Source organism: Mesocricetus auratus, unplaced genomic scaffold (genome assembly GCF_017639785.1).
Source record: "Mesocricetus auratus isolate SY011 unplaced genomic scaffold, BCM_Maur_2.0 Super-Scaffold_100676, whole genome shotgun sequence".
In the NCBI taxonomy this organism is placed as follows: Eukaryota; Metazoa; Chordata; class Mammalia; order Rodentia; family Cricetidae; genus Mesocricetus; species Mesocricetus auratus.
In genome coordinates this window covers 100628874-100652617 of record NW_024429266.1, presented here as the reverse complement: position 1 = coordinate 100652617, position 23744 = coordinate 100628874, and the positions used below count along the sequence as shown (strand labels likewise).

At 48.7% G+C, this 23744-nt stretch overlaps 1 protein-coding gene across 2 annotated transcripts; it reads left to right on the top strand.

Annotated features, from left to right (window-relative positions):
* The first annotated feature begins 3646 nt into the window (after positions 1-3646).
* On the top strand, positions 3647-23113 carry LOC101825519 (cytochrome P450 4F6). 2 transcript variants are annotated; one of them, XM_040737656.1, is made up of 13 exons: positions 3647-3781; positions 4400-4598; positions 12792-12936; positions 15244-15297; positions 15387-15514; positions 16406-16527; positions 18627-18897; positions 19239-19305; positions 19493-19622; positions 21625-21758; positions 21846-21910; positions 22045-22127; positions 22526-23113. In XM_040737656.1, exons 2-13 carry the CDS (start codon positions 4401-4403, stop codon positions 22701-22703), a joined length of 1575 nt encoding a protein of 524 aa, XP_040593590.1. In that variant the 5' UTR covers positions 3647-3781; position 4400; the 3' UTR covers positions 22704-23113. The 2 variants fall into 2 exon arrangements, with proteins under 2 accessions (XP_040593590.1, XP_040593589.1); XM_040737655.1 differs by lacking the exon at positions 3647-3781 and adding an exon at positions 3969-4072.
* The last annotated feature ends 631 nt before the right edge of the window (positions 23114-23744 follow it).

Sequence of the window (23744 nt, the reverse complement as noted above, 5' to 3'; positions counted from 1 at the left end):
AGATCTCTCCTTCCACCACGGGGCCCTGGGCAGTAAACCCAGCTCTGCAGGTTTGGCAGCAGGCCCCTTCATTGTTGGGCAGTCTTGTTGGTCTTTTGTATCCTGGTGTGCGTGTTCCAATGAGTTTAATCAGGGTTGCTTGCAGAAGCATGGGTTAAGAGATTATTTTTAGGGGTGTGCGCATGTTACCCATGGCTACACCACTGAAGAAAATATCTCCTCCTAGCAGCCGGGGACTGCCTAGAGATCATCAGGAAGGGGTGAGGCCCTGTGTACCCCTCCCACCCCGTGGCTCAATTTTGTGCAGGCCCTAGGCAGGTAATCAAGCTGTTGTGAGCTTGAGAATACAATAGCCATGTTGTGCCTGGAGGACAGTATTCCACAACACTCCACTCCTTCACCTGCCTCCTGCAGCCTTTCGGCCCCTTCTTCATGAGCCTCGTAGGGCGTGGTATAAAAATGCCAGTTGGACCAATCATGGGCCCCTGCAACTCTGATTGCCCACTGCCGTGGAATAATCGTTTTGCACACTGTGAAGATTTGCCACTCAAACTGGTTTAATAAAAAGTCGACTGGCTGGCAACCAGGCAGGAGGTAGAGGTGAGGCAACCATACTAAGGATACTGGAATGAAGAAGGGTAGAGTCGGAGGAGACGCCAGCAGACGCAGAGGAAGCAGGATGTGTAGAAAATGGGGCAAGGAGCCATGAGCCAGGTGGCAGAGAGTAGATAAGGAATATGGGTTAATTTGAAATGTAAGAGTTAGGTAGTAACAAGCCTTAGCTATTGGCCAAGGATGGCAATAGCACTAATCTGTAGGCATAAATGTAGAAAGCAATTTGATGGGCACATTGGCTTACGTCTTGTTCTGGTTAGTTTCACACCAAGTGGACATAAGCCTGAGTCATTGGGGAAGAGGACTCTCACTGAGAAAATGCTCTCATCCATATGGTCTGCAGGGCATTTTCTTGATTGATAATTGATGCGGGAGGGCCCCGCCTACTGTGGGTGGGGCCACCTCTGTGCCTGTGGTCCTCCATTGTGTAGGAAAGCAGTGACAGTCATGAAATGAAGGCAGTGAGCAGGGCTCTTCCACGGCCTCTGCCTCAGTTCCTGCCTCGAGGTTCCTGCCATGACTTCCTTCAGTCAGCCGGCAGTATAAGATAACGCAAACCCCTCCCTCTCCACGCTGCCTTTGGTGGTGCTACTTCATCACAGCAGCAGACACCCCCTGAGGATCTATGTCTCCCATAGCTTCGGGGTTCTGATGGGCTCACAGCCAACATTGCTTCAGTGTACATATCGTGCCTGCTCAGTCACTAATCTATCATCCTGTCTTAGTTCCTTTTTTTTTTTTTTTTTTGGTGCTGTGATAAAACACATGGCCAAAGCAACTTACAGGGAAATAAAAGCTTACTTTAGTTCCTAGTCCCAGAGGGTCAGAGTCCGAAAGGCAGAAGAAGCAAGATAGCAAGTGCCAGGCGGCTGGGGCAGGGAGGGAGGGCTCGCATCTTGAACTCTCCAAGCATAAGGCAGAGAGAGCAAACAGGGTGTAGGCGAGGTTTTTAAAAGCTCAAAGCCTGCCTGCACTCCCCAGACCTGTGATATGTTTCTTCCCAGCAAGGCTGTCCCACCTGCCCCTCCAAGCCTCCCCAAACAGCTGGGTATCAAGTGTTCAAATGCTGACACTACGAGAGATGCTTCTCACTCAAACTACTACACACACTGAGTCCACAGGTGAGTGAGGCTGCTGACAGCTCTTCTCCATCCCCCTATATCACGCAGCAGCCCTATTAAGGCTACCCAGTTGGTTAGAAGCTTCCAGTCAGTTCCAGCCTGAGCTTCCTCCTCATTCAGCCGGGAAACTCCAGAACAGAGAATGGTGCTATCTATGTTCAAGGTGGCTCTTCTGTTCTCAGCCCAACCCACAGACACACTCAGATGTGTGTTTCCATGGTAACCGTAAATCAAGGAAACAGTTTATGTTGACCACCACCCCAACTAAGATACTCTGTGTGACAGTAGTGTTAATTGTCAACTTGACACCCGTTGTCACCTAGGAGACGGGCCTTGAGCATGTTTCTGGTCTGTTTTGGAGACAGTTCCGTAAGCTTCTGTGTTTTCCTGGAATGTTCTGTAAATGTCTGTTAAGTCCATTTGATCAATGGTGCCATTTAATTCGACATTGTAAGAAGGTGATGCTAGGACCCGTCGGTGGTGGCACAGGTCTCTCCCAGAGCTCAGGATGCAGAAGCCTGCAGACATCGGAGTTCCAGGCCACCCTGATCTATGCAGTGAATTACAGAACCTACACGCAGAAACCCTGTCTTGAAAACAAAACAGAACAAAAGAGAAACAAAAAAGGAACGTAATGTTATAGAATCTAGCTGCTGTTGAGACCAAAACACCTTACAGCAGCCCCTCCCCTTACAGCAGCCCCTCCCCTTACAGCAGCGACCCCCCACTTTCATACATACCAACAGGCACCCCACTGAGTGCATTGCTTGCTAATCTAGACTGAACTGAGGTTGTCAGTCTTGTGGCGAGGATGGTGGCAAGACTCTTTTACCCACTGAGGCCTCCCGTGGTCCATGAGTGACCTTCTCCCTCTGTCCTCACTAGTCTTGAATTCTCTTTTGTCAGATAATAAAACGACAGCACCTGCTTGCTTGTGTCCTAGGTCCATTCACTTAGAATACTTTTACAAGTCTCTGAACTGACGTTTTATTTATTTGTGTGGGCATGTGTGCTCGTCCCGCCATGTGTGTGGAGGCCAGAGGACAAGTTACTGGGGTTAGCTCTCTCCTTCCATCGTGCCGTAGGGACCAAACTCAGGCTGTGAGGTTTGCCAGCAAGTGCCTTTGCCCACCGAGCCGTCCCACTATCCCCTGAAACACTTCTATCTATCATTTCACCCTAAGGCTGTGCCTGCCTTTTCTGGTGAGGAATTTTTTGGAGGTAACAAATGTTTTCCAGATATTTGCTCCCATCTACTAGCCTGTGCCTTTGCTTGGGAGCACAATTGGAACCAATACCATTCAGAGTGATTAAAATGTATGTGTTGATTCCGGCCATTTGGGTTTTTCCCTCTCTCCGTTTCTTAACTATTAGTCTAGCTTGCTTTCTTTTGTTCTGGGCCTTGTGGACTGACTTCCTCCCCTCTTCAGTCTGAGGTTTCTGACAGGCGTTTCTGCATAGCTGGCCCAGAGCTCATGGATTTTATTTTATGAATTCCTTTAGCCTATTTCTCCTGTGGAAAGTTTTCCATTTTCCCTTCCATTATGGCAGAGAGCCTTCTGGGTGCTGTCGTCTGGGCTGTCAGTTGTTTTCTTCCACAGCTTGAAATAGATCACTGCACACCCTTGGGCTTTTACCCTTTCAGTGGAATGGATAATCTTCTTATCTGACTGGCCTGCCTTTATTTGTTAATCAGCGTTTTCCTCTTGCAGCTGAAATATGTTGGGGGGAGGGACCCAGAGCCCACACCCAGCTGTCTCCTTTTCTACCCGAACTTCCCCTTTACCCTCACAGCCTGACCCCTTCTATCTGCTTCCTGTCTAGACTCTGGCTCCTCACTTGGGAGCTTTATCTACAGAATCTGACCTAGCGGGTCCCAGTAGGGCTGGATTCTTTGTGTCTGGAAGTCGCGTCTCCACCCAGAACTTGGATTCTGCGAGGCTGTGAAGGAGGACAGAGGCTCGGAGCCTCTGGGTTGTGCCCGGAGAAATGCCGCTCTGTCGGCCCCAGCCTGCCACGGAGAGGGCCTGGACGGGGAACTAGAGGTTGTAAACTTGGGGTCGTAAGACGCCTTTGTCCTGGCTCCGATAGATGGTGTTGGGTCCTCAGGACATCATGCTTGCCCAGGCAGATGACTCTTGAGTTGGCTAGGTCGGCTCTGGATTGGCTCCGCCCCCTCGCTTTGGCCTCTTGCCCAGGGCTGGGCGGAGTCAGCTAGGCCCGAGGGCGATGATTGGCTCAGTCCAGATCATCAGTCCACAGGGTCAGAAGCCAGGAACTAAACCATTTCTAGAGAAGACAGGAGGTTTCCTGGGACTCATTGCTACAGGGAGAAGGTGCCAGGCTTGGGGGCACGGGGCAGGCCCCGATTGAACAGTGGGAGCTCTGTCTAGAGCTGGGGTGGCTGAAGGCCCTTGGAGGCCCGTGGTTTCCCCGTTACCATGCCACTGCTCTTGCTTCATTCTGGACCAGTCTGGACCAGTTGTCAGCTGTCTGTCGCTCTCCTTGTTCTCCTATCTCACTGTCTCTCCTGCATTGCCCTGGTGTCCCTTCTCCTTGCCCTATTGTAGTCCTCTAAGTCACCGCCCCTGTCCAGTGACCCTGGCAGGCCACTGCGGTCTCCTGGGCCTCAGAACCTCACCCTCTGTCCATCTGCCCTGCAGGATGCTACAGCTGAGCCTGTCCTGGCTGGGACTGGGGCCCGTCGCTGCCTCCCCATGGCATCTCCTGCTGCTGGGTGGGGCCTCCTTGTTCCTGGCCCGAATGCTGGCCTGGATCTATGCTTTCTATATCAGCCGGCGTCGACTCCGCTGCTTCCCTCAGCCCCCTAAACGCCACTGGTTTTGGGGTCACTTGAACATTGTGAGTATGGCAACAGGTGGGTCCTGGGGTGTCAGGATGAATGTGTTCTCAAAGGTCAGGAAGTGTTCCTAGGAATCCGGGGGTCCCGAGAGGGCTAGGGGCCTGCAACAGTAGAGATGGGGGGAGGCTGAGGGAGTCCCTCTCTGTTCACACACCCAGAAGATCCATTCCTTACCTCTGTTCACACCGTGCTCTGAAGCTTTCTTCGGTTTTGCCCCTCTTGTCCTTAGCTAGCTTTGGGTCACGTTCTCATTAGGACTCATGGTCTGAAGTCTCTTCTTGTCTTTTGTTCAGACCTGTTCCATGTTGTAGTTGGACGCCCCCAGGACAGGGTGCATAGGACTGAGTTCCCTTTTCCTCAGTGCTGTCCTTACTTTCCGCTGTTGGGTTTGAGGCCTTCTGGTGGAATGCATGTGGTACGCCCCTTTCCTGGCCCGTCTCTGTTGTCCTCAGGCCAGTGTCGGTACCTCTCTGAGCTGCCTCTTCCCCTGTGGGAATGGGCTATGATCCTTCTACCTCCACCAGAGGGACGCAGTGTCTGAAGAGAGATGCGATCCCTCCTCTCCAACTCTTCAGGCTCTTATCTAGCTCTCCATTCTCTAACTGTGTCAGAGGATTCCATAGTCTGCACTGTGTCAAAGTTGAGCATTCTGTCTTCCTTCTTGGTGTTGGGATGAAACACTCAAGTGTCTTGTTCTCTTTATGAACGCGGTCCATCTCTGTCCCAACCACTTGTTGGTTTTTTTTTTCTAGAAGTGACCTCTGTGGCCTCTTCCATAATGGTTACACTTTCTGGGAAGGGTTTCTTATTCTCATATTCAGTGTCCCTTGTCCCATGGCTCCCTCCTGCCAGAGCCACACTCGGCATTTGGTTGGAGTGCGTGTTTCTCTTTCCTTCTGGCTTCCTTGCTTGCCTTCTCTCATCTCATTTCTCTTCCTCTCCTTTCATTCCATCTGTATTAGGCAGGGTTTTCCCAGATGAATGGAACCGTATACGCCACACATTCACATTACCAGAAAGGTGCACAGCCGGTTGGGAAGGGGAAGTCCAGTTGTGGCTATGGCGTGCCCAGGAGCTTCTCAGACCGAGGGGCTGGTTGCCTTAGCAGTTCCAGTGTGGTGCTGAAGGCCTGGAAGTTTCAGGGAGAGTCTCTGATCTCCCATGAGAAGCTGAGTTCTGATGAAGAGAAACAGTCACCACCAGGAAGAGAAGGCCCAGGGGTCAAGCAGCAGGGTTGACCCCAGACTTTAGTCAGAAGGCAATGTCCATTCTCAGGGAGGGTCTTCTCCCTCAGTTCATCTTTCTAGGATGTTCCCTCACAAACTAGCCCACAGGATGGTCTCTTAGTTAATTCCAGATCCTGCCGAGTTGACAGTGGAGACTAACCACCAGAGACCCTACCTTTTGCCAACCTGACACCAGGCCATATGTGCTTAGTCACCAAATGAAGATACAAAGTCTCAGTCCCACCTAACACCATCTAAGCATTGCACTTGCAAAGAAATAAACTACTATTTCTCCAGAGTAGATGGCAAAGTTCCTTGAGGAATGCCTAACTGCCGATGTTATTTCAAGCAATGTTGTGTTACATGGTAAAGGAATAGGAGAGGAAAGAAGGCGTAAACGCCTGTGTATTTACCATAAACACACTCTTGACAACATAGGAGCATGATAGCTATAACCATTGCTTCTGTAACTGCTCATATGGTCTTAGCTGCTATTCACGGCTCCTTAACTCTCCTGCCCATTCTGTGTCTCCTCTGCCCTCATGAGGTCTTGGCAGGGTGACCCAAACCTTCATCGATGAAGAAATTAACACACACACACACACACACACACACACACACACACACACACACACACACACACACACGGCACAGGGACTGATAGTGGGGTTCAAATTTCAACTGAATATCAGAAAAGCAAAGCAGCCGGTCACTAGCTTCTTACCTCTTCCTCGGGCTGAATGGGCTGATCCTGTCTCCACGAGCTCTCAGCAAGCCTCAGCCTGTAACCTCTCCTCAGTGTGGCTGGAGAATGAGTGCCTCTCTGAGACCTTGCTTCTCTGTCTTGTATATTTCCCTAATGTTGGGATTAAAGGTATGAGCTATAATTCTCTTGTGCAGATCTGGGTGACCTTGAACTCACAGAGATCTGTCTATCTCTTAATCCTGAATCCTAGGATTAAAGGTGTGTACCACCACCTCCTAGTTTCAGGCTGCTGGGATTAAAGGTGTGTATCACCACTGCCTGATCGCTATAGCTTGAGGCCGACTTTGCTTTTCTGAATACTCAGGCCAGCTTTAATAAATGGTAAATAATATATCACTATAATCCTGCCTGGATTGGTTGTTGGAGTTTCCCATTGACTTTAACCACAGGACATGGTAACACCAAGATCTCCTGCAGTCCAGACATAGTCTTCCTTCTATTGTGGATAAACTGCCCACCCATTTTTCCTTTGGAAGTTTGAATCAGTCACCCCTGTTAACACTTTCACACATATCTTAGCCTGCTGATTCAAGGGAATAAGGAACTCAAATTGGCCAATTAGCTTCGGAGTCAATGGATATTTATTGTATCTCTTGGCAGAAGCAGTCTCCCATCTGGATCCAAATCTTGTCAGTCAAGAGAGCGTAAGGTTGTGCGAACAAAGAAGAAAACATTTTGCTAGTGGGCCACTAGAGGTCATCAGGCTTGGCACCATTCTCATTTTCTCTCCTGCTTGATTCCTGAACTAAATCCTGGATATAGAAGAAGCAATGCCACGTGTTGGAGACAGATTCAGAGCATAGATAGCCTTCTGGAAAACTTGTCCAGCTGTCCACGTTCTTCCCACCTGTCTCGCTGTTGCTGTGCCATTAAAAGGCCCTTCTACCCTTCTTTCAAGCCACCTGTTTCAGGATGATGGGGGATGGTAAGACCACTGAGTTTCATGGTCATGAGCCCCCTGCCTCATTGGAGAGATCTACCATGTGCCTCTTCCCACAATATCTTTCCAACTTTTTAATCACACCCACTTTAAGAACCCTGCCATGAGCCAAACCACTGGCCACGGCCCAAGGAACAGTGTACAATCACATGTTTGACCATCTCCTTTTCCAAGCAAAAGCATATGACTGTACACACTTCGTTAGATTTTCCTTAAGCAGTGCCCTTCACATAAAGGCTGTAATGCTGCCACTGACCACCTTTGGGTGGCGCCTGTGCTGCGTGTGGAAACACCTGTGAATGCCTAGTCTTCCTGTTTAATAGACCACAGGGCACACTTCGAGAGACTGTCGGCGCATGCTTAGGAACAGGAGGTGTAACAGGAGTAGGAACCATGGGCATTTTGGCATCTTTAGTAATAGGCTGTGCTTTCACTCTCTGTGTAGGCTCAGCCCACACAACACACACACACACACACACACACACACACACACACACACACCACTTTCATTTGATGATAGATTACTACTGTGACTGTTACCATTGTGTAAGTTGCAACACTAACCCCCAGTTCTCTGCTTAATGGGGTCGTATAGATAAATAGCTTGATCTAGGTTTATGTTTCTTCTATCACTAACCCACACCCTCAACTTCCTCTCACACATATGTCCCAGACCTCTTCTGATATGAACCAGAAACCGCAAGAAGTTCTTTAGGAGTGTAGTGTACCTTCTCACTGCGTGTTCCCTATGTGGTGAGACTGGGCTCCATTTGGCATCAGAGGTGCCTTGCTTGGCATCTCCTTCAGGGAAGGTTGATGGGGGATGTCCTTCTGCATATTTGCGTCTCTTGTTGGTTGATGAATAAAACGCTGTGACCAATAGAGGCAGGGAGATAGGCGGTTATAGGAGATGAGGAGAATTCTGGGATACTAGGCAGATGCAGTTGCCATGTGAGCCGTCAAAGGAGTTAGAGGTCTGGACCCTTCTCCAGTAAGGTAAGACCACGTGGAAATACTTTGATTAATAGAAATGGGTTAATAATTAAGACAGAGCTAGCCAATAAGAAGACCAAGCCACCGGCCAATATTTTTAATTAATGTAAGTCTTTGTGTGTTTATTTGGGGCTGAGAGGGCAGTGGGACCTGTAGGACTGAAAAACTTACAACAACAGAAGGGCATTCTTGGTTTCACAGACAACACAGGGTTAAATTTTTTCAGATAAAGATGGAGAGGACAATGGTTCAGGGGTTGGGGTTGGGTATACATTTGCTGCTAAATTTGGGGGACTCTTCCTTAAGAAAAACAAACCAATTCGATTCTGAGAGTTCCATGCCCTGGGGTCCTCCAAACATCTCCATCTCAGGTTACAGGATCCCACTGTTTACTAACCAGTGCCCCCACTTAATTGCTGACTCTTTGAGGCTAGGACCTGAATTTTCATCTTAAGTCATTCAGTCCTATAACATGGGCTTGTGTTTGGATTTCAGCATCTCCAGGCCTAGTTAAGTTAAGCTGCTCAAGTTAAGTTTTCCTCTTAGGATCGGGCAGTGGTGCCTCATGTTTTTAGTCCCGACAACCAGGAGGCAGAGACTGGTGAATCTATATGAGTTTGAGGCCAGCTAGGTCTACAGAGTGAGTTCCAGGACAGCCAAGGATATGCAGAGAAACCTTGACTCAAAAAATAAAACAAAATGGCAACAAAAACCCCCACAAAAAATCAATCAAACAAACAAGCAAAATAGATTCTCTCTTAGGATATACAAACTTCTAGAGGGTTTGGGCACAGTTGGAGTTGGGACATTAATTTCACTTTATTTTCATGTGTTATTTCATTCAGAAACATTGGAAGCACCTAGCCAGCATCATTGTATTCCTTATTCCTTACTGTTCCAGATGTTCAAGTTTGATATAGAGTGGGTGCATCAGGAAGATCAGAGCATTTACCTCCCATAGTTATTTAAGCAGTTCATGCCATTGGTTATCAGTATTCTCTGGACTCCCAAGTCTTCAGCAATGGCATTTCTTAGTGTCTGTCTCTGTGATAAAACACCATGACCGAAAGCAACTTTAGGGAGAGCTGGTTTACTTTCATTCAAAGGTCCAGAGGGATAGAGTCCGAGGGAATGGAAAGAAGGGAGGGAGGGGGAGAGAGGGAGAATAGAAGTAGCACAGGCTATAAGTGATGCCTTTCCTTCAGCAAGGTCCCCCTCCTAAAGGTACCATAACTTCCTCAAACATCACCACCAGCTGGGGATCAAGTGTTCCAATAAATGGGCATATTTGGTCAATTCCTCATTCAAACCACAGCAGCAACTCTAGGTTTAATCAAATTGCAGCGTTAGCGCAGGATTCTAACAACGCGGTAGAGAAAAATGCCCATACAATTGTGTTTCTTTAGGACCACTCCTGGCACCACAGTTTGCATTATCAAGGATCTCTATAGGAACAGACTCACCACATAGTATTTCTATGTGAACAGAGACTTAGAGGAATGACTCTCAACCAGTAGGCGCTCACAGACCCTCACAGCAGACAGGTTGAGAGCCCAGGCGCTGCTCAGCTCACAAAACTGGATCCTCAGCAGGGGAAGACTTTAAAAACTCAGGGAAAGTTTCTGGTCCACCCTGACGTTCAAAAATGCTGCAGTCTGAGTCAACGAAGGATAGACACACTCACCAGAAGGTGCTTGAGCCGCTTCTTTGCCCCGTTGAACCTTTTTCTCTCTGGGGCACTTGCTGGAAGGTTTCCCTCTTTGAGGAAGAATCTTCTCTTGGTAGTTCTTCCTGGAAACAGGTCTATAGACTCAGCAGAGACACGGCTTTTAGTTAGTCCAGATCTGGCCAGGCTGGAAAGCAACAGCAACCACCTCACTCTCTCGAGCACATTTGTTTTAGTTCCCCATCAGCATTCAATTCTGAAGTTCCTGTCAATTGCGTTTCCGTTGTCAGTCATTGGAAAACCACCCATGTTTTCTGCTGTCTTGATCGCAGTGATGCTGACAGACGCGGTGTGACCGCCAGTCCACTCACCCCCTTCATCCCACTGATGTACTTCTCCAGCCTGCTCATTGTGTCATAGCCTCAGGGGCAAAGAGACTTCATGCATAGCCCCTTCTCTCTACCTGCTCCTTATTCCTGTCACCTAGGTGACATCCCGGTCCCATTGGCTCTTTCTCTGCACAGCTCTCTGCAGTTCTGTGTCTAACATTCTTCCAAGAGTCTCTTTTCATTGTTATAGGATGACACTTCACCGGTCTCCCCTGATTTCCCTGTAGCCCTTAGTGTCCGCTTCTGGGTCCTGCTTCTCCTGAACTTGCCACATCAGATCTCTTGCTGTCTTCTCTTCTCCTGTCCTCTCCTTCCCAAGCCTTCTTGTTTGCATGGGATCCAGCACTTAAGTTAACGTGTGTTTGTAAGAGTGTGGGTTTTGTGTCTGTTTGCTTGTTTGATTTGTTTTGTTTTGCCAGTTTTTTAGGTTCTCTGTGTAGCTCTGGCTGGCCTTGAACTCACAGAGTTCCTCCTGCCTCTGCCTCCCGAGTGCTGGGATTAATTTAACTTCACTTCCCTTGTGAGTGGGGAACCAAGACTATAGGTGTCTCCAAGCGTCCTTAGCTTCAAAGCTGCAGAGGCACTGGGCCGGTGCTGGGGGAAAATTCTCCAGTTCACTCTAAGTGTAGATGAGTGGTAAGGAGTGGGAAGGTATTAGAAGAATCAGATGCAAAAAAGTAAGAAAAAGACACCCGGAGAGTCATACAGAGGCAAAGGAGAGAGGAAGAGAGGCCGGAGAGTCATACAGAGGCAAAGGAGAGAGGAAGAGAGGCCGGAGAGTCATACAGAGGCAAAGGAGAGAGGAAGAGAGGGAGACAAAAGAGAGAGAATGACACAAAAGCAGAAAAACGAAGTGGGACAGATGATTGGTGGTGAAAAATATACACAGATACACTCATACACGTAACTATATCTTATATATCTTATCTCTCTGTCATTTATGTAGTGTGTACCCCTATGCCCTTTATTATCTATTATGTATTACATCTATAAATCATTTTTGTTTCCATATTTATCCATCATCAATTGTCTATCTATATAGCCATCCATCCATCCATCCATCCATCCATCCATCCATCCATCCATCCAAGAAACAGAGGTTGGAGAGATGGCTCAGTGGTTAAGAGCCCTTGCTGTTCTAGTAGAGAAACTGGCTTCAAAACCCAGCCCCCACACCAGGCAGCTGACATCTGCCTGGGATGGCATTTCCAGTGGAAACAACACCTTCTTCTAGTCTACATGGACATTTGCATAAAATATGTAGCCACACACATATACAAATAATAAATCAATAAATCTTAAGAAACAAAACCATCTGGGTGGTAGTGGTGCACACCTTTCATCTCAACACTCAGGAGACAGAGGCAGGCAGATCTCTATGACTTCAAGGCAGGCCTGATCTACAAAGCAACTTCCTGTGGTGATATATTGTTTATGATATAATAAAGCCACTGAAGGTCAGAAAACAAAGCCAGCCACACTGGTTAGCTATAGAAGCTGGGCAGTGGTGACACACACCTAGAATCCCAGGACTCAGGAGACAGAGGCAGATGGATCTCTGTGAGTCCAAGACACTAGGATACAGGAGAATGAATCAGCCTAACAGAGCTCATGCCTTTAATCCCATCACTAGAGAGCTCAGTGCAGTCTCATATTGCAGTCTGGTCTTTGGGTGGAGGCCATAGCAGTCTAGGATTTTGGGGCTTGGTGGAGAACAGTGCAGTCTGGAGATGCAAGCTGAGGTTCAGTGGACCACCACTTTCGTCTGAGCATTGGTAGAGGTGAGAACTCTCTAGTGGCTGGCTGCTTTGCTTCTCTGATTGTCAGTGACTTTATTAGATCACAAACGATATATCACCACAAGTTCCAAGACAGCCAAGATTATACAGAGAAACCCTGTCTCGAAAAACCAAGTATGTATGTATGTATGTATGTACACACACACACGCACGCACACACACACACACAAGAATAAGGCTTCAAAGAGAGAAAGAGGTATGTATATAGAGACATGAATATATATATATATATACATATATATATATATATATATATGATGCAATGCACACAGTTTAACCCAGGTTGATTTAGCAAGAGCCATAGATGTATGAACCAATGAGAAGAGGGAGAGTGGTGTGGGATTTGATTGACAAGAGAATGGGAACATCCCAGGCACCCTGTCAGGACTAGCCTTGCCCTTCTCCATCCCCAGATCCAGAGCAACGAGGAAGGCATGCAGTTATTGACTGAGATGGGCCACCACTTCCTTGACGTCCACCTCTGTTGGTTCGGGGCCTTCTACCCCATCCTGAGGCTCTCACACCCCAAGTTCATTGCTCCCGTACTCCAGGCCCCAGGTATTTCTCCCAGGATCCAGTTACTGCTTTGTTCCCTTCCTTTTCTCCAAGTCCTTCCCATCCCTTCACAGGCCAGGCTGGGCAGGAGAGAATGAAGCCATATCTAACAGAAGCCACAGCCCTGCTACTTATCTCACTGACCCTGCACAAGGATTTGGGTTTCTCCAGACACTGAAGTCTGTTAAGTGAGTGATGGAAATTCAACCCAGTGTGGTCTTCAGAATGAAAGAAAATCTACTGGCTGGGGATATAGCTTTGTAGTGGGGTCCTTGTCTGCAATGTACAGGGCCTTGGGCTGCATGCCTAGGCACTGAAATTAAAAAACAAACAAGAAATCAGCAGCAGAAAACAACTAAAGAAATTTGCTGGCAGGAAGATCCAGGGAGAGTGATTTTTTTTTTTACACAAGACAGGGTTTCTCTGTATTATTTTGGCAGGAAGATCCAGGGAGAGTGGTTTTTGTTTGTTTGTTTGTTTGTTTACGAGACAGGGTTTTCTCTGTATTATTTTGGAGGCTGTCGGTCCAGCCGGGCCTCGAACTCACAGAGATCCACCTGCCTCCGCCTCCCGAGTGCTCGGATTAAAGGTGTGCGCCACCACTGCCGGCCAGGGAGAGTGATCTGTAAGCACAGTGGGATTCAAATCTCAACAGTGCTGCAGGATCTTTACCTCTTAGTTCTGTCTTCCCCCAGGGTGATTCTACTCTCATCTAGGGAAAGATGACCCCTAATCCCTGTGGGTGCAGGACGAGTTCTGGGATGCCCTCCTTTGGGCGATAGGACAGAGTCTTCATCCACCACGGTGACTTGATGGCCTCATACTATTTTAGACATAAAATGGCAAGTAACCAGTACATCAGTTCAGAGTTGCTCTCTTTTTGTTAAACTTTTTGTTGTTGTTGTTTTTCTGAGACAGGGTGTCTCTATGTAGTTCTAGCTGTTCTGGAACCCACAGAGATCCGCCTGCCTCTGCCTTCCTAGTGCTGGGATTAAAGGCGTGCGCCACCACCGCCCAGCCTGTTTTGTGCATTCTTGTACAAAAGCAAAGTAGAAAAGGACAATGTGTCTCCATAGTGCTTTCTTAAAATGAAAGGAAAAGGCTAGAAGGCGAAGGTCTTTTGCATACATAAAGCAGGATCTTTCCCTACTTTTTGATCCTTCACAATAAAAACATGGAGATCTGCTGGATGTAGTGTGCACCCCTTTGAGGCCAATAGTAGGGAGGCAGAGGCAGGCAGATCTCTGTGTGTTCAAGTCCCATTGGTCTACAAATTTATTTTTTTATAAACAAACAAACAAACCCACTGAATGGCCATTTTGTCATAGGATTCAGAATATAGCATGAGCAAACATCATTACAGCCATTCATCGTTTTTATGGGGCCATTAGCATAATGAGATCTGTTTATCAGGACACTTCTCAAGAGGTGTTGCTAGGAATGGAGGCTATGACATCCCTTCTAACAGAGTTCTGAGGTAGACCAGATAGACCAGAACTGAACAGAACAGAACAGAAAGGCTTAGATTCAGGAAAGCGATGCTGAAAGCGGCCCACAACACAGCAGGGATTCCACCCACCTTAGTTCCGGGTCTTAGGGTTGCTTCAGCCACTTCTGATGGGATGGGGTGGGTGTGTAGAGTACTTCAGGAGAAGATCCGGATGGGTCCAGCTGTGTCTGGATGACCCTGGAGCTACTTGATGGCTAGAGGGAGCCGGGACAATTTTTTGAGGGGAGCACGTGGGGCCAGCATCCTGCGGTCTTTGAGGATAGGGAAACCCTTGACTCTAAATTCTTAATTCTTAGCATGGTGTAAAGGATGATCCACGGTAGTCACGGGACATGTTTAGGACACATTTAAATCCTACCTGGGGTTATCTGAAGGCCAGAGTTACATCATGTGAGATTGTTGTATTCCAGTCCCAGACCATACTGTAACATCTCAGGGAAGATCATCTGTGTTGGGGTCATAACTGTGTCCCTGTCTCATGTTCAGGGTATGTCAGGACAAGCCAGAGAGTGTGTCCCAGGTCTCTGTAAAAGCATTTATAAGGGTGCTGTACTGGGTTTGGATGTGGAAGAAGATGTGGTGGACCATGTAGCAGCTATGTGAAGGCATGTTGGAGCATGTCAGGTTGATGTTGGCTCTCCCTGCTGCTGTAGCCTGGTCTAGTCCCATCTCACTCCCTCCTCCTTGCTGTCTTTGTCCCTGTCCCTTTCCTCCCTGCCTTGCTGGCCTTGGAGGGGAAGTGCACTCTCCAAACTAATCCTTATCTTCTCCATGGCTCCCCTGATTGTCCTTCACGGCAGCTGCGGTGGCCCCTAAGGAAATGACTTTCTACGGCTTCCTGAAGCCATGGTTGGGTGAGTACCTCAGGGTCAGGGTCAGAAGACACCCTTGTGGGCCCAGAGGAAGGTGCCACCCTTGCCCACTGCCATGGCTGCCCTCCTAGGGGATGGGCTGTTGGTGAGTTCAGGTGACAAATGGAGCCGCCACCGTCGCCTGCTGACACCTGCATTCCACTTTGACATCCTGAAGTCCTATGTGAAGGTTTTTAGTAAGAGCTCGAACATCATGCACGTGAGTTTGTGTATATGTTTGTATGGGATAAGTTCTTTACAATGAAATATTCTTAAATATATACATATGTTTTTATGTGTATGAGTGTTTTGCCTGCATGTATGACTGTGCATTCCCAGTGCTTGTATGTCTAGAAGAGGACATCAGATCTCCTGTCACTGGAGTTATAGGCAGTTGTGAGTCACTATATGGGTACCGAGACTCAAACCTGGGTCCTCTGTACGAACATCAAGTGCTTTTAGCCTCTGATCCACTTCTTCAGCCCCATTTGGGATAATTTCTGTAGCCACATACTAGTGGACATTTATCAAGTACCTACTATACATCAGAAATATTCTGCCAGTTCCATGATCTATGTTACAGTCTGTAGTAATTTCTGAACTACCCTGAGGTAGAGGTGACTATGACAGTTACATTATGGATGATGAGAGGTCAGGGAGGGCATCCAAGTTCATCAGCAGTAAGTGTGAGTGGCAGAGCAGGCGTTGAAGTATTGCTTATGGGGCAATAGACGAGGTGAAATTAATTGTTGTTGAAGGGTTAACAAGTGGGAACTAGGAGAGGGAAATGTGCTGACCAAAGGCACAGAGACATTAGACTTGAACTCAAGCTTTCTGACTCCTAGCCTTGTGTCTTCTCCCACCAGAGTCTGGCTTATTATGGAGGCAGAAGACCAAGTGCTCTCTCTCTCTCTCTCTCTCTCTCTGTCTCTCTCTGTCTCTGTCTCTCTCTCTCTCTGTCTCTCTCTGTCTCTGTCTCTCTCTCTCTGTCTCTCTCTCTCTGTGTGTGTGTGTGAGTGTATTTGTGCATGCATGTATGTGTCCACCCCAGTGTTTGGAGTTGGGGGAGGGCTTAGGAGCCAAGGATGGTTCTGCTTCCTTCTCTGGCCAGGCCAAGTGGCAGTGCCTGACCTCCAAGGGCAGCGCCCGTCTGGACATGTTTGAACACATCAGCCTCATGACCTTGGACAGTCTGCAGAAATGCGTCTTCAGCTTCGACAGCAACTGCCAGGAGTGAGTCACTGTCTTATCTGGAAACCTGAGCCGTGGACCAAGGGAAGAGGTTGAGGGAGGAGCTGGCCAGAGGGAGCAGAGGGGACTCCTGGAAGAGGCGGGTGATGACTGGCATTGAAAGACAGTTAAGAGAGAGAGAGAGAGACCCAGTATTATTCTTTCAGGGAGGTAGGGTTGTTTGGATAAACACAAGGAGGTATGGCGAAGCAGTAAATACAGCAGGCGAGGGCTCTTGTCAGTATCTGAGCAAACATCTGAAGAAGGAAAGGTTGATGCCGGCTCCAGGGTCCAAAGGTTTCAGTCCATCGTGGTGGGCAGCAAAGGCATCACAGAGCCCCTCCCACTAAGAAGGCTGGGAAGTGGGTTGGGAGAGATAGTCTGTTCTAGCAAGCTTCCTCCTGTTCTTCCTTTTGGACCCCTAGCCTGTGGAATGAGACTGTCCGCACCAGGGTGGTCAGTGCATTTCCATCTCCCAGAGCAGCCAATGCTCTGGGAGACACCCTCCTAGACGAACACAGAGATGTGCTTTAGGAGGGCTAAGGCTATGACTCCGTCAGTAATGTGCTTGCCATGCAAGGCCAAAGATGTGAGTTCTGCTCCCTAGCTCCCCACCAAAGCAAACCAGGGTGATTGATATCTGCATTCTGGTGCTGGAGGAAGGGTTAGATGGGGGAAATCCTGGGGCTCATAGGTTAGTAGTAAATGACTTTCCAGTGCAGTGAGAGACTCTTTCCCCCAAACCAAGATGGAGTGCATTGAAGAAGATACGAGATGTGAACTATGTGAACTCCCATACTCCACATGCCTGTGTTCACATGTACATGAGGCAAGTACACAAACATGTACATATAACACACACACACACACATACACACACATACGTGATTAAATCTAAGCACTTCTTAATGTAATAGAGGTTAATTATCCCAAGGAGTCTACAAAGAGAGTTCCAGGATAGCCAGGGCTATACAGAGAGGCCCTGTCTTTGAAAAAACAACAACAAAATCACAGGGAGTTAAGAGTGCTCCCTGCTTCTCTTTTTCTCTCAGAGCTAAACAGTGCCCCATTGCCTTTCTGTATAACTTACCTTTCTGTTGCTGGTATAAAATACTCGGATCTTCTAGAAGGAACGGTATATCTTGGATTACAGTTCTAAAAGGGAAGTCCGTAGTGGCAAGGGAGGCATGGCAGCAGGCCGATGAAAACCACCTGATCGCATTTCAGCTGCGCCCAGGAAGCAAAGAGCGCAAGCCAGAAGTGGGGCTACCAATTCTCAAAGTCCGTTCCTCCAAGTGTCTAACGCTGAAACTCCATAAGCTCCTAAAAAGTACCATCAGCTGGGGTCCAGGGGTTTTAATGCATGAGCCTCTTCAGACCATCTTCCTTCCTCCCACCCTTCTTTTCTCCCCATTCTCCCTTTCTCTTTTTCTTTCTCTCCTCTCTGTCTTTCTCTCTTTTGTTCTCTCTCTCTCTCTCTCTCTCTCTCTCTCTCTCTCTCTTTCTCTCTCTCTCTCTTTCTTTTCCCCTCCCTCCTTCCTTTTCTGTTAATGATCTGTTACTATGTTGTCTAGACCACCTAGGAATTGAGTAGGTTCTTCAGGCTGGACTTGAACTCATGATCTTCCCTCCTGCATCTCCTGGGTGTTGGGATTGTAGTCAGAAGCCACTATGTCCATTTAGTGGGCAGATCTTAAGGATGTTGTATACCCAGCAAGAAGGCCATGACCTCCATTCTGAGTTTCCCAAGGAGTCATGGAAGGTATTCAAGCAGTTGGGAATCATGGTGACAGCTGAGACTGGACAGCTGACCCAATAGAGGAATGTCGTGTAGACACAGGCCTGAAGAGGAGGATATGAGCTTGATACGGAAAACAGGGCAGATTTGCAAGAAATAAGGAAAGAAGAGTCAGTGGATGCCGAGTGAGAGAAAAAGGACAACAGTCGTACTTACCTTTGAATCCTGGGTTGCCAGGCTATTCATGGGGAATAGTATGCAGGAGAGGCGAGCCTGGCTAGAGCTCTTTTCTGGATCAGTCTTGGTCCTGAGACTCTGGCTGGAGCTTGTCTGGATGTTTGTGTCTCTCTGCCCCGCCCCACAGGTCTCCCAGTGAATACATTGCTGCCATCTTGGAGCTCAGCTCCCTCATAGTGAAACGGCACTTCCAGCTCTTCCTATATGTGGACTTCCTGTACTACCTCACTGCTGATGGGCGGCGCTTCCGTAAGGCCTGCGACCTGGTGCATGACTTCACTGATGCCGTCATCAGGGAGAGACGCCGCACCCTCAATAGCCAGGGTGTTGATGAATTCGTGAATTCCAAGGCTAAGTCTAAGACTTTAGACTTCATTGATGTGCTCTTGCTGGCCAAGGTGGGCTTTTGTGGGATCTCATCTGAGACCTTAACTAAGAACTTTTAAATGTTAGATAGAAGTTGGACTTGATCAAGAGGGTATCTGGGAAGCAATAGATGGCGTTTATAATAACTAAGGACAGGATATGCAAACATTATAGATGTGACTCTGCTGAACACTGTGTGGAAGGAGAAACAGCGTCAGGAAATTGTGGTGGGAATTGCAGGGAAGGGCTCTGGAAAGGACAGGGAAGGCATTCTGTGTGCACAGTGGGCATCGGTCAGCCTCAACAGCCCTTAGACATGGCACGAGTTGAGGGTCCTGTTTTGTTTTGTTTTGTTTTGTTTTTTTGTCCTCAGGATGAACATGGAAAGGAGCTGTCAGATGAGGACATCCGGGCAGAAGCTGACACCTTCATGTTTGGAGGTGAGGGTCCCAGTGTGGGACTACACTGAGGGTAAGAATCTATCAATCCCAATTAGGTATTTTGGAGACAGCAGATCCCTTCATTCCACCTGTCTACTCTTTCGTCATATTTCCTTGGGTCATGGATGTCCAAGTACTGTTCACTCTGAACAGCATAGATACCCAGACCTTCCTGTCTGCCCCTCAGGCCATGACACCACAGCCAGTGGACTCTCCTGGATCCTGTACAACCTGGCGAGGCACCCGGAATACCAGGAGCGCTGCCGGCAGGAGGTGCGGGAGCTGCTGAGGGACCGAGAGCCTCAGGAGATTGAGTGGTGAGCATAGGTTTAGTGCCACGAATATAGCGGTGAGTCTGTATGGCAGCTGCTATTTTTGACTTGTAAAATTCCATTGCTTTATTTATTTGTGTGTGACTGTCTGTGTTGGGCGTGTGCATGTGCCAGGTACACATGAGGAGGCCAGAGGACAACTTTCAGAATTGGTCCTACCATGTGGGTTCTAGAGCTGAACTCAGGTGGTCCGCCGCCGCAGCAGGCTCTTGCCCCCAGGAGCCACCTCCCTGCACTACTTTTGGTGTTTTTGGTCTGGTTATGTAGTTAAAGCTGGCCTGGAACTCTCCATTCTCTTCTCCTGTGTCTACCTCCTGGGGCCACCTGACCAGCTTGGACATCACTTCTTAAATCTCTTCTGTCTGAACCCCAACGATTCCTAGATCATATCCTCCACTTTTCTCCTGGGCTATGTGTCCTTTGTTTGCTGATTTGCAAGGAACACACACACAAACACACACTCACTCATACACTCACAAACACACTCACACATGTCATAGTAGTAGACAGACAGACAGAGGATCATGGACATCCCTGAATCACTCCTTTGAATACTACTGTGGTTTGTGGTGTCTCATGATGTACAGATTTTTCAGCTTTGAAATTATATACTGCCCTTCCCTTCTAGTCTTTAACCTCAAGCTTTTGAAGTGCTAAGAATTTCTGCCGTTCTGTCACAAAAGTGTTGCTTATGCTATCTTATTTGTACTTGGTAGACTTTTTGTCCCCCTTAATCAGTCTGATAATGGGTGGGACTGATGGAGAATTGGTAAGTGGGTACAGAATTGCAGGTAGTTAGTGGTGCTTCCCACGATAGCCCAATTTTAGTTAACAATAACAATAATAATAACCCAATGTGTATCATTCTCACCCCAAAGAAATGACAAATCTTGGAAATGCTAGAGGTAATACTGAACATTGTCAGTCTAGTTTTTCAGATGTGGTGGAAAACTCCATCCTCTAATCAGAACAGGCAAACATTTCTTTTTACTTTAAAAAAAGATTTATTTTTGCTGATGTTTGGGTGTGGGTATGCACCCATGAGTATGGGTGCCCTGGAAAGCCAAGAGGTGTCAAATGCCCCGAGCTGGAGGGACAGGTGGTTGTGAGCCGCCCTTGTGGCTGCTGGAAATCTAGAGTGGGTGTGAATACTCTTACCCTCGTTGAGACAGAGTCTTGAATCTCAGGCGGGCTTTCAAGTCAGTGGATAGCCTAAGCTGGCCTTAACAGTTTGAGCTTCCTGCCTCCACCTTCTCAGTTGTGAGCGCCTCCATTTCATTTTTAAAGGTCTTTCACATAAATGTTCGAAAACATTTAAAGATATCTTCTTTTTTGGTAATGAGGTAGCACATGTATTTTACGTTCAACACTTGGAGGCAGAGGCAGGTGGAGCTCTGAGTTTGAGGCCAGCCTGGTCTACAGGGAGTTCTAGGGTAGCCAAGGCTACATAGTGACACCTTGTCTGAAAAACAAAGTAAAATCTATAAAACAGGGCAGGGACATGGCTCAGGGGGTAATGTACTTGCTGGTAGCATGAGGACATCAGTTTGAATTCCCAGATCCACTTAAAAGGCGACTCCAACACTGAGGTTCAGGGAGCAGGAGATCAAATTGTTCTGACCAGTCTAACCTAACCTAAACGTGCAGCTCTTACGTTCTGGGAGAGACACTATCTCATAGCAGAGGATGTAGAGGGACAGAGGAATATGACCAAAGCCGACCTCTGGACTACACACACACACACACACACACACACACACACACACACACACACACACACACACACACACACACACACACGCAGTCCACAGTACATGTGTGGAGGTTGGAAGCCAGCTCTTGAGCGTTGGTTCTCTCCTGTCACCTTGGGTGGTCTGGGTATTGAATTTAGGTTGTCACTCATGGGTGCTAGCCCTCTAATGCTAAGTCACCTAGCAGGCCTGGGTGTTGTTTTTACTCCCTGGATAACTGTGTGGCTGTTCCTCAGGGACGACCTGGCCCAGCTGCCCTTCCTGACCATGTGCATCAAGGAGAGTCTGCGGCTGCATCCTCCAGTTATCTCCATCTCTCGATGTTGCACCCAAGACATTGTGCTTCCAGATGGCCGGGTCATCCCCAAAGGTGTGGACTTTATGTGGAGGTGGGTGGCTCCTGGTGGTCCCCAGTGGCAGTGCTGACTTCCTCCTGTCTGTCCCTTCTTGTTCAAAGGGAATGACTGTGTCATCAGCATATTTGGGGTTCATCACAACCCTTCAGTCTGGCCAGACCCTGAGGTGCGACCCCCACCCGCCAATTCTGGGACCTGGGGGACAGGGCATGGCTCTTACCTGGGGAACCTGCCTCTTCTGGGGCTGGCTGGCTGTGTTCAAAGACACGACCTAGAAGCCTAAGCTTGTCTCTCCCCCAGGTCTACGACCCCTTTCGCTTTGACCCAGAAAACCCTCAAAAGAGGTCACCTCTGGCTTTTATTCCCTTTTCTGCTGGACCCAGGTGAGGCGAGAGGGCTTAGAGCTATAGAAAGTGATATGGGCTGACGGGGGGGGGCGCGGGAGGGGGGAGGAAAGGGGAGTGGAGAAGGGGAAGTTGGGGTGGTTAAGTTCTGGGTCTCCTTGCCGTCCTCTGCTCAGGGTGTGTGGAAAGGTCTAGAGAGCCCGGTTGGAAAGTGAAGGGTGGGGACCCTGTGCGAGCCCCGCCCTGGTCTGTGGTCTGTATTTGGTGCTGAGTCTGAGGGAGTTTCAGGAGTGCAGATGCACACTCGGGGTCCCAGTAGCGTCAGTGCCCCTCCTGCCCCTCAGGCTGCCCAGGCCCGACAGGGACCTGTCCAGGTTCTAACCTTGGAGCCTGGTTGGGTCCAGGCACAGTCAGAGTCCCCGCCCCGCCCTCCGCAGGAACTGCATAGGACAGACTTTCGCCATGGCTGAGATGAAGGTGGCCCTGGCGCTGACACTGCTGCGTTTCCGCGTCCTGCCCGACGACAAGGAGCCCCGCAGGCAGCCGGAGCTGATCCTGCGTGCGGAGGGCGGGCTGTGGCTGCGGGTGGAACCGCTGAGCCCAGGGACACAGTGACCGGGCGGGGATTGCCCCACCCGCTTTCCTCCAAGGATCCCGAATAAGCAGAACCTCAGCAAAGGCCAGCAGGGGGCGCTGCGGGACAGCGGAGAACCACTGGTGGCCTGGAGAAGAGGTGGGGCTTGTTTCCTCCTGGACCACCCTCAGGACCTGCAGGCTGATGGAAGTTGTAGCCAAGCTCAAGCATGGACTTTATTCTTTGGGCGATAAAGAGCCACCATTGATATTTGAGCAGGAGAAGTACCTGCAGGTTTGAGGCTCTGTGAGCTAAGCATAGTTACAGTTTTCGTTTTCCTTTTTTTTTTTTTTTGGTTTTATGAGACAGGGTTTCTCTGTATTGTTTTGGAGGCTGTCGGTCCAGCCCGGCCTCAAATTCACAGAGATCCGCCTGCCTCTGCCTCCCGAGTGCTGGGATTAAAGGCATGCGCCACCACCGCCCGGCTCGTTTTCCTTTTGTTTTAGAGTCAACTGCATAAGGTAGGCTGGCCTCAGACTTGCAGCAAACCTCTCCTCATCTCCTGAGTGCTGCAATTAGAAGAGAGGGCCACTGTGCCTGGCCTGTCATATCTGAAGGAATATTTGTAGAAACAAAGTACAGTTTCTCAGGAGAGAAGGCTGGGAGCCCTTTTGAATGATGTTAAATGATGTTTGAGGCTGGTGATGTCCAAGGCCACTAAGGCAGCTCAGGTTTAAGATGAAGTCACACTCACAGGCTCTCTATGTGGGGGCATTCTTCTGGGTTCCCACTGATTCCTCTTGGGGCTGGAGAGGTGGCTCCGTGGGGGACACAGGAGGAGCCTAGGGCTTCACAAGTCACACAGTCGTTCTGAATCAGACAGCTTCAGGTTCAGTGAGAGATTCTGTTTCATGAAATACGGTGGGCAGTAATGACTGAAGACACCTGACAGGAGCCTCTGGTGGACAGTGATGACTGAAGACACCTGACAGGAGCCGCTGGTGGACAGTGATGACTGAAGACACCGGACATGAGCCTCTGGTGGACAGTGATGACTGAAGACACCGGACATGAGCCTCTGG

Coding starts and splice junctions, on each gene's coding strand:
- LOC101825519 (XM_040737656.1), top strand. CDS start 4,401: ATGCTACAGCTGAGCCTGTCCTGGCTGGGACTGGGGCCCGTCGCTGCC. Junction 15,515..16,405: donor AGAGCTCGAACATCATGCAC/GTGAGTTTGTGT, acceptor TTCTCTGGCCAG/GCCAAGTGGCAGTGCCTGAC. Junction 19,306..19,492: donor TGACACCTTCATGTTTGGAG/GTGAGGGTCCCA, acceptor TCTGCCCCTCAG/GCCATGACACCACAGCCAGT.